At 34.0% G+C, this 17,236-nt stretch overlaps 3 protein-coding genes across 4 annotated transcripts; 1 reads left to right on the top strand and 2 right to left on the bottom strand.

Annotated features, from left to right (window-relative positions):
* The first annotated feature begins 686 nt into the window (after positions 1-686).
* LOC114398939 lies at positions 687-4,114 on the top strand. 2 transcript variants are annotated; one of them, XM_028361025.1, is made up of 2 exons: positions 687-896; positions 1,649-4,114. In XM_028361025.1, the coding sequence occupies exon 2, from the start codon at positions 1,686-1,688 to the stop codon at positions 3,963-3,965; it is 2,280 nt and encodes a 759-aa protein (XP_028216826.1). In that variant the 5' UTR covers positions 687-896; positions 1,649-1,685; the 3' UTR covers positions 3,966-4,114. The 2 variants fall into 2 exon arrangements, with proteins under 2 accessions (XP_028216826.1, XP_028216827.1); XM_028361026.1 differs by having other exon boundaries at positions 1,629-4,114.
* Positions 4,115-5,835: 1,721 nt separating this feature from the next.
* LOC114400161 (flowering locus K homology domain-like) lies at positions 5,836-12,598 on the bottom strand. Its single transcript, XM_028362471.1, has 7 exons — positions 12,445-12,598; positions 11,982-12,270; positions 9,070-9,322; positions 8,240-8,388; positions 7,574-7,855; positions 6,913-7,107; positions 5,836-6,233 (listed from the first exon to the last, which is right to left on the bottom strand). The coding sequence occupies exons 2-7, from the start codon at positions 12,258-12,260 to the stop codon at positions 6,051-6,053; spliced, it is 1,341 nt and encodes a 446-aa protein (XP_028218272.1). The 5' UTR covers positions 12,261-12,270; positions 12,445-12,598; the 3' UTR covers positions 5,836-6,050.
* A 1,043-nt stretch (positions 12,599-13,641) lies between these two features.
* LOC114399378 (uncharacterized protein At2g34160-like) lies at positions 13,642-15,508 on the bottom strand. Its single transcript, XM_028361567.1, has 5 exons — positions 15,178-15,508; positions 14,636-14,684; positions 14,358-14,420; positions 14,204-14,268; positions 13,642-14,120 (listed from the first exon to the last, which is right to left on the bottom strand). Exons 1-5 carry the CDS (start codon positions 15,307-15,309, stop codon positions 14,040-14,042), a joined length of 390 nt encoding a protein of 129 aa, XP_028217368.1. The 5' UTR covers positions 15,310-15,508; the 3' UTR covers positions 13,642-14,039.
* Between the last annotated feature and the right edge of the window lie 1,728 nt (positions 15,509-17,236).

Below are 17,236 nucleotides of genomic sequence, written 5' to 3'. Positions count from 1 at the left end.
AATATCCGGAAAAATTGTTTAGCATAAATCTCTAAGGTTATATTCACATGAGATTATTTTAAAGTAAATAATTCATTTTAAAGAATAAAGTAAATAATTTTATATATCAATAAAAAAATAATGATTGATTTAATATTACATCATACATATATATATAATTAGTATATAATTATAATTAAGAAGTTTAGTCTAGTTAATTAAACATGTGTTGAGTTAGTGTATACTCTCTTATACTTGTCTTTAATTTTTATAAATAAAAAAATATAACAAGGTGTAAATAAAATATAATATTAATCATTAATTTTTTTAAAGAGTTAGTGAAGTGATATAAGATTCCGTAGTTTCGTTACATCTTTTCAAATATAAAAATAATATATTTAATTAGAAAACTCGTATTTAATTTTCATTATGTAAAATTTTCTTATTCAATAATAATCATAAATTTTGAGTGAGATTAATCCTTCACTCACTGGATTGAGAAAGGTGTCTCTGAACCAGAAAAAAATAATTTACTCATTATTAAAAATTAAAAATAATAAGTGTAATCACCAACAAATCATTAGTCCAAGGGATAACTAAAATCATTTTAAGAATTATCTAGAGGGCAAAAGAGTAATTAGCCTAATAGGAAAAGAAAAGAGGAGAGGGTGGTTTCGTTTGACCTAAATACCCTCTGTTGGTGCTTAGGTGAAAGTATGGATTTCCCTTGAGGACCCTCTAATTCCCGATCTTCCTCTCTTCTCCTTACCCTTACTTCCTTCCTTCCTTCTCCATATTCTGATTTTCTCTTTCTCTACTTCCCCGCCATTTTTTCAAATTCCCGTTTCTTCTTCGATCACACCTTTCTATTCCCACTTAGGGTTCCGCTTCTTCTCCTCCAAGTTTTAATCTTTCAGGTAATTTACTCTGCGTCTCCTCATCAAGAGCATATTTTTTGCCTTGAATTCTTACGGGGGTGTGGTTTGTATATTCCACGTGTTAAGTTTTGTTGAATTTTCGGTTCTAATTCTGGTTATGGTTTTATATTTCCTTCAAAGTCTGTCCTTTTCTGTTTTGTTTTTTGATGGGTTACGTATAGCCTCACTCGACTCGAGTTTACTAACTGAAGCTCAAAGCAGTTGTTTTCTTTCATTTATTTTGATTGCAAACTTATGTTTTTTTTTTCTTTCTCTGTTATCAGAAGGGAGAGATTTTTTTTATTGTGTGGCTGCCCATGCGATTTGAATTTGTTTCTGGGACGACTTTTAATTTGATAGAAGTTCGAATGGTATGTTTGTGGCTGTTGATAGTCTACTATACAATCATGGATTTGCATTTTGAAATCCCAATAGTACAATTGTACTCAACACTTGACACTGTCTTACGTAATTTGGGATTTGTAACTTGAGATAGCTAGGTCATTAAGAGTGGAGAGTGTGTTGTGTATGTTTCATTATGAATCCCATCTTTCTAGCTGTTTCTAATTTTGTATGTTTTTCTTACTTTTGCTGGATTTGGATAGTGGTATGTCTTCACTCCCTTGCCTCCTTTGAACTGTTTATTTGCTACAGTTTTGAAGTTCAGCATATTTAGTTGAATTTAACCATCAAATTTCTCATTTTGTATGATTTTATCTGACTTTTCTATAGTTATCTGTGGTTTCTTTCAGCTGGTGTTCTATCCGCAAATTGTCGGTGTAGTGATTCATGTCTTCAATGGCTAACCATGATTTGATACTTGGCCAAAGTCATAATTTAGCACTTGGCCATGACCAGCAACTGATGCTGAACCATAATCATAGTTTGGGCCTCAGCGGGAACCATGATTTGGAATTGAGACGAACTGATGATCAACATTTGGGTCTGGAACAAACTCATGATCATGAACCGGTCTTAGGAATTGTCAATGACCATGAATTGGATTTAGGGTTAAACCATGATGATGAAGGAGTTCACACATATGGGCATGAGAATGAGTTATCAATGGATCAAAAACCTGAGCATGATGACCATGAGATGCCCATTCCCACACAAAATCATGACTTGGACATACCAGAGAACAATGATTTGGCTGTTTCAGAAAATCAGGAATTTGATGAGAACATGGCCCTGACTGTGGTCCAGAACCCGGAAATGAGTATTGAATCTGCTGAAGCAATCGGTTTCCATGAATCCCAGCTTATGGTTACCACACCCCCTGTAATTCAAGCTCGTACATTAGCTATTAGTCCCAATTATGAATTGTCAGTGGGACAAGAATTCCCTGATGTTAGGAGTTGCCGGAGGGCATTGAGGGATACGGCAATTGCTCTGCACTTTGAGATGCAGACTATCAAATCTGACAAGACCCGCTTTACTGCTAAATGCCAAAGTGAAGGATGTCCCTGGCGCATTCATGCAGCGAAGCTCCCCGGGGTTCCAACTTTTACTATCAGGACAGTCCATGAGAGTCATACATGTGGAGGAATTTCACATCTTGGCCATCAACAAGCCTCAGTTCAATGGGTTGCTACCTCTGTGGAGCAAAGGCTAAAGGAGAACCCTAATTGCAAGCCAAAGGAGATATTGGAAGAAATTCATAGGGTTCATGGCATCACTTTGTCATACAAGCAAGCATGGAGAGGTAAGGAGCGTATCATGGCTGCAATGCGTGGATCTTTTGAAGAGGGATACCGCTTGCTTCCACAGTACATTGAACAAGTGAAACGCACAAACCCTGGCAGTATTGCATCTGTTTATGCAAACCCTACTGATAATTGCTTCCAACGCCTCTTCATATCCTTTCAAGCATCAATATATGGTTTTTTAAATGCTTGTCGACCACTTTTGGAGCTTGATAGAATATATTTGAAGAGCAAGTATCTTGGTACATTACTTCTTGCTACTGGATTTGATGGTGATGGGGCTCTCTTTCCTTTGGCATTTGGTGTTGTTGATGAGGAGAATGATGATAATTGGATGTGGTTTCTGTCTGAACTTCATAACCTGCTGGAGATTAACACTGAAAACATGCCAAGGCTTACAATTTTGTCCAACAGACAGAAGGGAATTGTAGATGGTGTGGAAGCAAATTTTCCTACTGCTTTCCATGGGTTTTGTATGCGTCACTTGATTGACAGCTTTCGCAAGGAGTTTAATAATACTATACTTGTTAATCTTCTGTGGGAAGCAGCTCAAGTTCTTACCATACTTGAATTTGAATCAAAAGTTTTAGAGATTGAAGAGATATCACAAGATGCTGCATATTGGATACGAAGAATTCCACCTCATTTGTGGGCTACTGCTTATTTTGAGGGGCAAAGTTTTTTTCATTTGACAGCAAACATAGTTGAATCTTTAAATTCATGGATATTAGATGCATCTGGGCTTCCGATAATTCAAATGATGGAATGCATTAGAAGGCAGCTAATGACTTGGTTTAATGAACGGCGAGAGACCAGTATGCAGTGGCCATCAATTCTTGTACCTTCTGCTGAGAGACATGTTGCAGAGGCTCTTGATCGTGCACGGACACACCAGGTACTTCGTGCCACTGACGCTGAATTTGAAGTTATATCTCATGAAGGAACAAATACTGTTGATATTAGGACCCGTTGCTGTCAATGTCGTGGGTGGCAGCTGTATGGCTTGCCTTGTGCACATGCTGTGGCTGCGCTTCTGTCTATTAGGCAGAATGTGCATAGATTCACAGAAAGCTGTTTTACAGTTGCAACCTATAGGAAGACATACTCACAGACCATACATCCAATTCCTGATAAGTCTCTGTGGAAGGAGTTGTCTGAGGCTGAGGGGGATGTCAATGCTTCCAATGCTGATCAACTTCAACTTCAAATTGCTATGAACCCTCCTAAATCACTCAGGCCACCGGGTCGACCTAGAAAGAAGCGGGTTCGTGCTGAAGACCGTGGCCGTGTAAAACGAGTCGTGCATTGTAGTCGTTGTAATCAAACAGGTCACTTTAGAACCACCTGTGCAGCTCCCATCTAAGTCTCATGCCACAGCTTAGCTTTTCATTATTTCTTATTTAGGCTTGCTAGCTTAGACCCTCCACCAAATGATATTTTTTATTTCCTCTACATTAATGTGAATTAATTGTTTCAGCTCTCCATGTTTGTCAATCAATTCGCATTGTTTAATAGCGCAGCGCATATAATAGCTCAATACACACTTGTTTCAAGCTAAAATTTTGAATTTGACTCATAAAATGGTTCCTAGAAACCGATGTATTGGAGCCTCACAATTTGCTTAAGTGTGTTTGGATACTGTTCGGAATCGATTCTGACAGTCAAAATCGTGGTGTGGTGTGACCGTGAAAAATCAGAAGCAATAAAGGGTTACTTCAATATGACCGTGGAAAAGAAATCGAGATTGCATCACCGGTCAAACATGTGCTAAATAAAGAGTATTTAGAAAAATATTTTCTCTGCTCACATCATATAGCTGGGTCTTAATTATTTTAACAATATCACTTAAATAAATTTATAATATATTTTAACTTTACAATTGGGATTTTTTTGTCAAAGATAATTCTTGTCCGCGTAGTTAACAATTTTCCCAAGTATATGTAGACAGATAGATTAACATGCATGGAATTTTATGAAGACCAGCTGTGTAATGATGCTCAATTTATCGCTTATAAATTTATAATAAACAACTAGCAAAAATGCGTTACAGAAAAAATTGCATGTATGTAATTATGTACAACGCGTGGATCCTTGCTAACAAAGGATGTGGATTGCGTAGAGAATCAAAGCTCAATACCTACCCTTAATTTTATTATTTTTCAACCCTAACAAAATAAAATATAGGAACAAAAAAATGCAGCCTTGGAATCATTAGAGTGAAAGTTGATTACAGGTGTGCTAGGAATTCCCAAATAGCATCCTCCACATCCCGACTTGCGCTTCAAACTCGTTTAGCAGTTTCTTTTGGGGAAACAGATTATTTATTATTCTCAGGAATACATAATGGAAAAATTTATCCCAAGTTTCTTACGATATAATATTATTTTTGAGAAAAGTCATAATTTACGTTCAACTAAAATTTATTCTCGGAGGAGGGGACCAAGAAAATTTATTCCAAATGTGACAGAAATTCATCTTCATGAGTAAAAAGGCAGATATACCCTCCTTATTACCCATTACCTGACTACCCTCACAATCTCATTTACGATACCACCAATTTCATTCCTGCATACTATGTGCGATAATTTTTTCGTTTCCCGCAAATGCTTTATTCGTTCGGTGATTCCTTGTTTATTTTGTCACGAGGGTGTCTCTATTTTAGTGGTTTGTTAATTGTGCATCTTTTAATTGTATCATTGAGGAGGACAAAAAATTGAGTTGTGGTGGGATAGGAATGTTGTGACTGAGTTGCTGGTTTTAGTATGCAGCAACAAGAACGTTTCTTTTTGTCTTTTGTATCTTTTGTTTTCGAGTAGGAATTGGTTCCCAAATGACTTTATGCACATAATTTATTTTATTTTTTTATATTGATTGTAGTAAAGTTGCATTGTTTTTTGGCTCTTGTTGAAGGGGTGTTACGTTTGTGCAGCTGTGGAGTAAAGAAGAGGCGTGATATTGAAATTAATATCTTTAAAATAATAAAGATATTTAAATAATTATACTATATATTTGTAAGAAAACTCAACCAAAAACATGTTTAATTATTTATTTCTGAGAATATAAAAAATATTCTCAACAATTTAATAGTTAACCAAACACATCTTTTTAAATACTTGAAAATAACATTCGCATGTTATATTATTCTCAAGATAATATTTCCACAAAATAAATAAATAGTTTTTGAAACAAATGCTCCCTTAGTATTTAAATAGCATGTAATTATGCAAAAATAGTTAGAGGCATAGGTGCACCAATTAGATAGAATCATAGAACAAGTAAATGATACATCAGAAGGCCACGAATTGTATGTTTTACCTTTCCAAATGACTACGTGTACAACAGAACACAAGGGTCAGACAATAATCTAATATTTCTTAAATTATTACAGTAATTCTGTTCCCATCATTTTACATTTCAATAATTGCAGGCATTAGTTGCACTGTCCAGCCTAGTACCCATAGTTTGCACCATAAACTGAGCTATAGCCTCCAGCATGTCCAGGATTGGAAGGAGGAGACGCATAGAGAGAACCATGGGCAGGGTAAGAATTGTATCCTTGGTCTGCAGCAGGCACAGTTGTTTGCGGCTGTGCTGGTGCTGCAGCTGCAGCTGCAGCTTCAGCCATAAAATTCTGCACCACATATTCATAATTGTATCAGTTGATTACCATGCAAACTAATCACGCAAAGCAAGTGCATGTTTGGTTTAACTTATTTTAAAGAAATAATAACTTGTTCTTACTAAGAGAAATTTTGAAAATTAAGTGACTGTTTATCTAAATTTAAGTATTACAAACATGCATTAAATCAGTTCAAACATTGACAACATAATCCAGAAAAATTATGAACACAAAGCTCAGATAACTTCAGTCCCTCTCTTTGGGAACAAAATAAGAAAGGATAGAAAATGAAATTAGTAAGCAATGATAATTTTCTCACGTCATACAAATGAGGGGGGTGAATAGGAACAATTGAAAAAAAAACAAAATTACAAAGTTACTCCCAACTTTTTTGATTGGGACAATACTTGGGAAAGGTAACTTTGTACTTTAGAAATTCAACAAGCTAATGGTCCCCTACACTTCCTCTCCGTTTTTAGTTAAAAGATTAACCTTGATGAAAATGGAACTCAAGTGCAAAATGAATATTTTAGGTCCCCGATGAACACTACAAACAGCTTTTCACTGAATAATTTCATATTAAGATTAAAAAAACAAGTTTAACTACAGTTGAAAAAATATTTAAAAGGCATGCAGCATCTTAAGGATTGAAAAGTTTTTAAATTGATTAAAAAACCAAGATCAGAATTACCTGTATTAGTTGCTGTGCTGTTTGGACTTGAGAAGCAGTTCCACTGATTTCAACTGTCATCTCCCCAGGAACACCTCTTGCTTCTTGTATGGTAACAGTAGCCCCACTAGCTCGTCTGATGTAGCTTATACTTGCTCCAGCTGTTCCAATAACAGCATCAGCATAAGATAGAGGAATTTGCATTTGCTGCGTGATCTGCCAAAATAACAACAAAATTAATCTTTATGATAAAAAAAGTAATAAGTTTTATAAAGAACAGGAACTCAGGTCCATATAAGTATATATTGCATCACCTCCAATCCTAAATGTCAATACAAAGCTAGTCATGAGTGCATGCCTGCACCCACACTTCCATTTAAACTCAAGCTTAAATTATTAATCATCCAAGTACAGATATTTCATATACTTTGTTTAAATATTTAAGCTAAACATCCAAGTTTTTGTTTGTTCTTTCACCATCTTCTGCTATCTTAAATCTAACCTGAAAAGAAATGCTACTTATCAATTTATATGGAAATTTTGTGACTAGCTTGCTAGGTTTCCCAAAGTTACAAGAAGTCCCTGCACGAAACCACAGAAATACAAGCCCACAAATTCTACGAACAAGTACAGCATTCTGTTGGGGATTATTACAAAACAATTTTGCAATAAGAACAAGTACCTGTGTGACAATGGAAGGTGCAGATTGAGTATTTGAAGATGCATGAACACCTATTGAAGCATCTCTTCCATAAGCAGATATACCTTGATGGGGCTGTCTGTCCACTGGAGGAGGCATTTCAGCTGGTGGATAATAACTATCAAGTTGTCGTGGAGGTGGCATGTATTGAGAAGGAGGTCCAAAACCAGAACCTCCACCAACATTTGGAGGAAGACCCTGAGGTGGACCCCAAGATTGGTGGGGTGGCATGTGCTCCGCATGGTGGGTATTAGCTGTTTGCATCTGGAGAAATAGTAATTTAGGGCTTATTTGTTTAAATTTTTATAAAAAAGTGATTTTAAGGATGTATTGAAAAAGAAAAAAAAAATAGATATTCTATGGAAAATATAAGCTATTTTTTGCTTGATAACAATTATAAAAAGTACTTTTTAAAAAAAGTGATAAAAAGTAGTTATAATTATAGCTTTTGTTCAGAAACTACTCAAAATAGTAAAAAAATGATTTTTTTTCAAAAGTTAAAACAAATGCTAAAAAAATTTAAAATGTTATTTTCAAAATAAAACTATTTCTCCTGAAAAATAGCTGAAACAAATGGGCTCTCCCAAGCATTTATCAGCTTATTATGAAAATAGGTTCTTAATAAGTTTAAGACGAAATCACACTTACATTCATTTCAAAAATTGGAATTACACCGCGATCAACTAAAAACTTCCTTAGGTGGGAGGCAATTAACTCTAATGCCTTATGCACTCCAGTGGGATCCCCTACTACTTCAACCACCCTGTCATCTTGAAGGGCAAAAATAGGGAGGTCTTCTGCAGAAGAGAAAGCCATGCAGATGGTTAGCAACTGGACAATGTCAAACAGCCAATCAATGAACCAAAATGCAAAGATTGGAAAAAAGCTTCAAATTTTGAGTAATACTATAGTTGAAACCATAAATCAGAAGATTAAAAGTAATAGATATTGTTTTCTCTATTCAAACCACTCCCTTAAATTGTATCCTGCAATAATTTCCAGTTAAAAAAGGATAGACAAAGAAGATTCCAGAATGCTTCAAAACTAATTAGATTGTAGGAGTGATCTAGAATAGAATGTCAAAACTGAGATCAAGATTATTTTCCTGACAACTGAATTAGTAAATGAAGGATTCCATTATTTTCTAACTAGTCATTTATTAGTGGTAGGAGTTAGAGATGCATATCTGACTGCTTTGGTGATATCAATAATATAAATAATGATAAATCCAACAGTGGCATGAAAGTTATGACACCAGTGAATCGCTTAAAAGCATGTCCAGATTGTGCTCTATTACAGCTGTAGTACACAGTGCAAAAAGCTCAACCTTACCTCTAATCAAAATCATGGTATCAAAATTTTAATAAAAATAAAAAAACATAATGAAATCCATGGAAATACAGAATTCTAAAATAATGAAAAAAGATAATAATGGAACAACTGGATGAGAAAATGTTATATCAAATACTAGGAAGAACCTGCTCCAAGAACTCTAACAATACAATTGGATGCTTCTTGGATAGATTTTACAGTCCCTCCTTGCTTCCCAATCAAACTTCCTGCTTGTGAGGCTGGGACCAGAAGTTTTGTAGAAACCTTCCCCGCCACACCTGAAGGAGCATGGGTAAAATCACTCTCTAAACCATCAATAATCCGCTTATGAACCCTTAATAAGCCATCCACAGCAGGAGGAACAGAGGAACCAGGTTCCTCTTTAGCTGATATCATTACCTAACCAAATGAACAAATAACAGCATCAGCCCATCCTTGTCCTTAACATTCACTACAATGTCTAGGTACAACAAGAATACAGAATATAGGGTAGCAAAAAAAAAAAAAAGATTAACCCACAATAACACAGCAACAAAAGCATTAATTACCAAGCATATTACATGCCACCCACAATGTCAAGCTAAGCAAGAAAGCAATTTTGAATATTACAAAATCTAATAACTTAGAAGACTCAGAAAAAGAAGCCAATCCTCCTTCTGATATTTTCTTCCCCGATTAATCCCTATAATGTTCTCACCTGTCAACAAAATGCCAGAAAAATCCTTTACCATCAGATCATCTTTCTACATGCCCTACACAGCTCATTATGTTTGAGACCTTATCTTGATAACTCTTGCTCCTAATTAATCTACATTAGCAACCTTACCAGATAGTACAACAGCAATAATAGTCTTATACCAATGAGATAGGCTACATGGATCACATAACACTATTAGGCTCAGTTAAAAGCCAAATTCTCAAGGATATTGTTCACCATGAGATCCTTTTTAATAATTTAACCTCATCTGATATTTGTAAATCAAAATGTTGAACAACTTTCGGTTTAAGTACCAGCCATGGCAGCACATTGTTCATTATTAGCAACTGGGTATCATAATATTGCAAAGTTTGGTTCCGAGATGGATAGATGGAACATGATACATATGAGATCTTAATGAGCATCTTCCATTAAGAATAAATTAAACATGAAGAAATCTAATGTGTAATTTAAAGACTGTGCAGCCTAAACTCTTCACCTGACCAAGAAACCCCTTTCCTTTCTCTGCCCTTTTACCAATATATACAATAAGTCCACACCGTACTTATCTTTTCCCAGACCTCTTCCATTTTTTCTTACTTGAGTAGTGAACCATAAGTTTATCACCTTAAATTTCTCTTCAGACCTCTACCCTTCTTTTCTTACTTGAGTAGTGAACCATAAGTATATCAACTTAAATTTCTCTACCCATCCCCTCTGCCAATATATGCAATAACTCCAAAAGTTACATATACCACAAGAAATGCTCCTTACTACTTTTATTCAACCAACTAAAACAGACTAAGAATTGCCTGCAAAAATGGAAGTCTCAAACTGGAACATAATAATTCTAATAGGCCAACAATATATGACATGTCACAAGATATAAGATGCATGCCACAGTGGAAGTTTCTTCTAACTCCTTAATGATTGAATCTCGGTTTACAAGACTACAAGAGTGCATTTAGCTAATTCTAGAACAGTATGACCAACATTATCTAGTAAAGAACTAGTATGATAACATATAAATCATTAACACATAGAGAAGCTCCATGTGTTAAAAGTCAACTTGATTGATAGACTTGGGTAGTTTTTGTATCCTTTTTGTCCAATAACCTGTATGACAAAAAACCTTCAGTTTTGATACTTAAGTTTTATCGGTTTAAGTATAGTATTAGATCTGGTTATAAGCTTCTTTTCATTGCTTGCAATCTGCGGCAAGACATCAATCATCCAGGTTTTGAATTTACCAGATGGAATGCAGAGCTTCATGGTACTTTGGAACAAAATGTCTACATGTTAACATACTTTTCAGCACTCTGCAATGCTCAATGCTGATCCCTGTATCTGGAACTTTGGTTCTTCAATATTGAGACCTAATTGATGATTGAGTCGTTGCCTTTAAAATTGGAACATTGAACCTGCACAGATTCATTTTCCGTTAGAATTAAATTCATATTCTGTGGATTCTTGCCATCACTCTTCATTTTCGAATTAGCTTCATCTTCTTCAACTTAGTTTTTTTTTTATTATTGTAGCACATGATTAAGGTCACATTTTAGAGTTTAGACCATGGACAAGCTACATTTTTTATAGTTGTAATACTTTGATTTAAATTTCTGGGTACAACAAGAGGACACTGGAAATGTCATGGAAGGTAGCTGAAGGAAAGACAGCCACAATCTATTCTCCTTCATAATATCATCACAGACTCAATTCCACTGGATAATTAGCACCACTTGAATTACTTACTGTGAAGTGGTTCCCGAAACATAAATTCCAGATCTTCAAGAGGATTTAAACATCCAATATGCAAAGGAACTTGAACCCTTCCAATATTTTCTAATCTAAATATTTATAAGCAGTTTGGACACAGACTAGTAGAAAATAATGCAACGCATACGTATTATATAAATACCTACCAAATTAGCCCTAAAAAGGAGACACACATCAGTTCATACAGTTTCTGTTCATTTATAATGTCTTATTCAATAATGGTAAAACAAAACTAGAGATAAGACATATAACTAAATTCTATCACCATGAAACTCCAAAGAAAATCAGATAGCACCAACATCATTCTACTACTCCGATCACCGAGAAGCTGGGCCGATATTTAAAATTATAATATAACATAGAGAAAGAAAAAAACACAGAGGCAAAAGAGCATGGTAAAGATTCTAGATCAATACTAATCCAATATCAATTATCAAGCGGCTGAACTATCAACAACAACATCAAACCGTATTCCCCCAAACAAAAAGAAAAGAAAAGAAAAAGTAGAATACAATTGCAATTAAGTAGCCAACAAGATACATATAAGGCTAACTGATGAAGCTACAGTGAAAGAGAGAAACTTACAGCCCTTTGCACAGTTCCGGGAGGACCATCAAGAATTTTAACGCGAGCTCGTGTCTCCTCGACAATTTTCTTAATGAACTCTCCTTTGCGTCCAATGATACCCCCAACCTTCTGCGCAGGAACTAACATCCGAAACACACTCTCCCCGGGCCAACCCGGCCACTTCTTCTCCGCAACAACAACCGCCTCTTCACCACCGTGCATTTCTTCCTCCGCCTCAACCTCAATCGTTTCCTCCGCCTCATGCTCACCGCCCGTGTACTGATCCACTTCAGCCATCAAGGTTTCACTGCCAAGATACACAGTAAATGATACTATTATAGATATTGACAGAAACGAAACATCACATGCAAGTAGCAGGAGGAAGGATTCGAATTAACTGGATCTAGAGGTGGAAGACACTAATGGCCATGACAAACGAATAATCAATTATTGAACAAGTTAGTGTAGAGTGTAAAATTACCTTGAATGGGACGAGGAAAAGGTACAGTTACGAATCTAGGGTTTTGGAAGGAGAGCCATATATATATACCTGAATCCGCCCAACCACTCAACTAACATCTTTGCAACATTTGCTCTTTAACTCTTAACTAGTTAACTGTCAACTCTGAAGTCTGAACTATAATTATTGAATCTAATTTAATGTAAATTTGTATAAACATCAACCGGTTTTTTTTTTTTTTTTTCAAAAAGAAAACTGGTTTTTTCTCTCTTGAATTGTATATATAATTTTACCTATATTGTTATTTTCATGTAAATTAAGGTGGAATTTGGTATAAGAAATGTTATAATTTTTTAAAAAAAAAATGACATATAAATAAAAGTTTTTATAATGAGTATTGGATATCTTTTATTAGATATTCATATATACTTAAAAAAATATTGAATATTTATATCATTCTAATTCAATTAAAATATTTTAATTTTTAATGCTTTTCTATTTTTTCCTTTAACCTTTCCATTCAAATCCTAAGAAAAATTAACTTAAATTAAATCATATGTTTCATAGCAACTAACAACTAAGAAAATAAATTCCTTAATTAATTATGCTATTATAACTCTGGTTTAAGTATTAACAAGTTATTTATTTAAAAAAATCTAAACTTGGAAATATAATATTTTAATTTGTGCTTGCTTCAAGATTAAAAAATATTCTTAATTATACATTATTTATTTTTAAAAGATAACTTTTTTCATATTTTGTTTGATTTTTTTTCCTAAGACAAGAGGTGGATACGCACCTTCCTGTGATATGAGGATAAAAGTAAGTACTTTTAACTTCAGGTTCGATTCTTTCTCCCGTCATTTTAATTTTTAAAAATATTATTCCTAATCATATATCTTAAAAACATATAATAGTAGATCCTTATGCTTAATAAAACCTGAAGCGAGAGGAGTTATAGGATTTCCATATATATGCCAGTCAAATTCTACAGGTAGATTGTTTGAGGAAGCCTGGTAATCAATTTGAATAGGTGTAATATCACATTTTTTATGAAAAAAATCAAGTTACACAGTAACTATGTTTTGACTTTTGAGTAATATTTTGAATTTTCGCAATTAATTATGTGGTGATTCTAATTCTAATGCTATACAATATTCGTTGAAGTTACGCCATTAATTTACTGGTTCAAGTGGAGTACAACTTTACAAGGAGGGGAAAAGTGGAAACAACTCATTATTATATAACAAGGAAAAATCCTTACAGAATTTCCATGAATAATGAAAATCTAGAACGAGTAAACACCACATAAGAAGCATGTGTCTAGGAAGATCTGAAAAAACCAACAAATCAATTTAAGGTGTGTGTGTGTGTGTAGGAATGCAATCTAAAGTGACACAACATTGGGAAAATGAGAATCTAGCTAGCTACATGTTGGACCACTGAGTGGAACCTTATCAATGTAATCTCGATCGAGGGTATTCAATGAAACAATTATCTAATTAATCTATCCACTTATGTACTTTGAATGCAAACAGCACAAAACTGAGTATGCATGGGATGTTAACTACATAAGGTGCACATTGAGACCAGCCTGGATCTCCTATATTAATTTGTCATTTCTTCTCATTGCCATCATCTGTTGCAGCTGCTTCTGATTCAGTGCTCTTCTCAGTTTTCTCCATAACAATTTCAATCTACAAAATCATGAAAAAGGGTTATTATTTTGTTTTCTCCATATAATATTACCAAACAATTATAAAATCCACTTGTAACCCACCTTAGCCTTCTGAACCAGGCGACCTTTGTTCTCATCCTTCAGGCTAACTGAAGATGTCGAAATTTCTGTTCCATCCCACAATATTGATTAGGAAAATAACCACAATTAACCATCTTTTGTAAATGAGACATTAACAAACAAGAAGAAATCTTACTCTTCTCAGTAGCAAGTCCATTGTTCTTCAAAATTTCGGCAATTGTGACAACCGTAGTTATACCTGTAGACAGGATTACACTAGGTTAATGATGAACATGAATATACAGATGGACTCAAAACTAGCTGCTACATGATATGGAGTAAATAGCATTAAAAAATTAAAAATGTTCAGTTTTATATTTATAATAACTTTCCCGCAATTTAGACACGGAAGAAAATTTGATTTTTATGTTCAAAGACTGATGAATGAAAATATAAGTTTTAGAGAAACAGTACCCATTCCAAGAGCAGAAAGCACAACCTCATCGCGTTGCTGTATGTACCTCTGTATCAAAGCATAAATCATTTCAGCGTTATACACATAGGATCCAGGGGATAATTTTTTATACATAAGAAAACGAAAATAACAAGGCCTTCGAGAAATGTGAGAGCGATTGAGATAAATCAGGAATCCAAACAACAAATTCAGTGACTGCATAAAGAATATTGTTACTTTCAAATATAACTTTTTTTTTTCTAATTAACTCTTTTGACCATATCTATCAACGTTTCCTTTAATATTATCATAGTCTTGGTTGCAGACCTAGGCAATGAGAACATTTAAGAAGCCAATCTTTTTCAAGAGAAAGTTATTATAATAAATCAATGTGACTCATTTGATTGTACATATGCATACACTTTCAAATAATAAAGAGACATATAAGATTGAGTTAATGGTAAAAGATAAATGGAGGGAGGGATAGGTTGCGAGTTGGAATATTCCATCAAAAAACTTACAAATAATAAAAAGAAAAGAATCAAAGAATACATTTACGTACCTTGGCAAGATTGACGTAAAAGAAAAGGGGTTTCTTAGTGTTGGAAACCTGAATTTTGTTCTTCTTGGGGGATTCAACTTCATGGTTAGAGTTTTGATTTTGAGGTACGGAGGCAGCAACCGTCGCGAGCATTTTGATTACTTAGTATCGTATGTATGAATGTGTGAAGGTAAAATAGGGTTGAATCAGCAAGAATGATAAAAATGAATGATATAGAAAGAAAAATAAAAAAGAGAGAACACGTGGCGGTGTTTGGACGGGGTAAGCTCTTAAATTCTCTCCTTCGTTTATTAAAAGGAAAATGCTAAAGCAGTTAGGAGGAAGGAGAAAACTCTTCATGATCGTTGTTTTTTTGCCTTCATTGCCGGATATGTCCCTTCCTCCTTACTCAATGGGCTAACTCATCATGTAGCCCAACTTAAACAAGAAGGCTTCATTGTTCATGGACCCGAATATTAAGTTAAGAAGGCTTCGAGTCATCCATATAAACTTTTCTATATTAAGCTTAAGAAATTTTATGAAAAATTAACCTTTTATAATCCCCTAACATGTGTTTAATTTTAAAGAAAGTATACACAAGGAACAAACACTTTCACCATATCAGTCAATATTTTTATGTATTTAATTTACTTTAAATCTTAAAATGTCTATTCTATTATACATTCTTTTTACCAACAGGGGATTAGTACACTTGGTCAAGTCTTTCATTCACACCTGTGACTAGAGTTTGATTTTTCGATTTTTCTTATTGATAAGCAATATAAAAATTCCCCTATCAATTTTCATAGATTCCCCTAATCCAATTTTTTTGTAAAAGATTTTTTTTAAATCTTTACAGGAGGAATGGGTTATACGATCGTTGTGAGAAAATTGAGAACCTGTTTAGTTTAGGATCTTTTGTTTTTATAACTATATAAAAATGTTATATTATTTTGATTTATTTCTTAATTCTAAATATTTGCATCAGAAAATGGTAAAAATGTTTTTTTTACTGTCTTTATTTTTTATTTTCATCAATTCTATACGAGTATTTGAACACTGAAAATAAATTTTTAAAAAAATAGCATTTTGACCACTATTAAAAAAAATAAAAATATTATCTTAAACCAAACAAGTTATAAGTTTGTTCTAGCATATAAAAAGGTGATCATAGATGCCAAAAAGGAAATCATTTGAACTAAACAAAACTACAAAAAGGAAACGTTGCTTGTGATTATATATGTTATTCTGGATCTTTTTTATAAAAAAAATGGTATCACATATGACATGTCTAATAATATGAATGATTGGAGGACAAACGTTGCACGTGTTACAAAAATTTTGTTACTTTTCGTAATTCTGGTTCTGGAAATTGCGTGTGCAAAGTCGCAGCCAAAACAAGGGACCATATATGCAATGGCGTCAATGTATATAATGTGCACTTTTCTTTTCTTTCCCAAAATTAAAGATAGCTACAATGAAAAGAAAGGAAATGAATAAATTCTCTTATGGTGCTATTGACTCTTAATAACAGGTGTTCATATGCAGCGATAGCAAAACAAGGTCCCAACATTATAGTAGTGATAATCTTTTTCACAACTTTATTTGGCGTATATTCGTGCAGCTAGCTAGGTCCAGACAATACATAATAATAAAATCAGCCACGGCGTCTCTGTCTTCAAAGGGAAGTTGCATTCTCTAAATTAAAGTAGCTTCTCTTTGATGATCCTTTCAACATAAAGGCCAAAGTAGAGTTTATTTTCCCGCGTGGAGAAGTGTAGGCCAAATTCATTTGATTCGTTGAAATGCTCTATTCCGTTTAGCCTTTTTTTTTATAATTATTATTTATTAGTCCTTTTCCTTATGATAATCCAAATAAACTCCTAAAGCCTTTTTTAATTATTAGTCCTTTTCTTTGTGATAATCCAAATAAACTCCTAAAGCCTTTTTTAATTATTAGTCCTTTTCTTTGTGATAATCCAAATAAACTCATAAAGCCTTTTTGAATTATTAGTCCTTTTCTTTGTGATAATCCATTGTGATGCGTACTTGAAGAGCATTCACACCGTTCCCGCAATCC

The sequence above is a fragment of the Glycine soja genome, chromosome 19 (assembly GCF_004193775.1).
Source record: "Glycine soja cultivar W05 chromosome 19, ASM419377v2, whole genome shotgun sequence".
In the NCBI taxonomy this organism is placed as follows: domain Eukaryota; kingdom Viridiplantae; phylum Streptophyta; class Magnoliopsida; order Fabales; family Fabaceae; genus Glycine; species Glycine soja.
The sequence above is the reverse complement of the archived record's forward strand: the minus strand, read 5'-3'. Positions and strand labels throughout refer to the sequence as shown.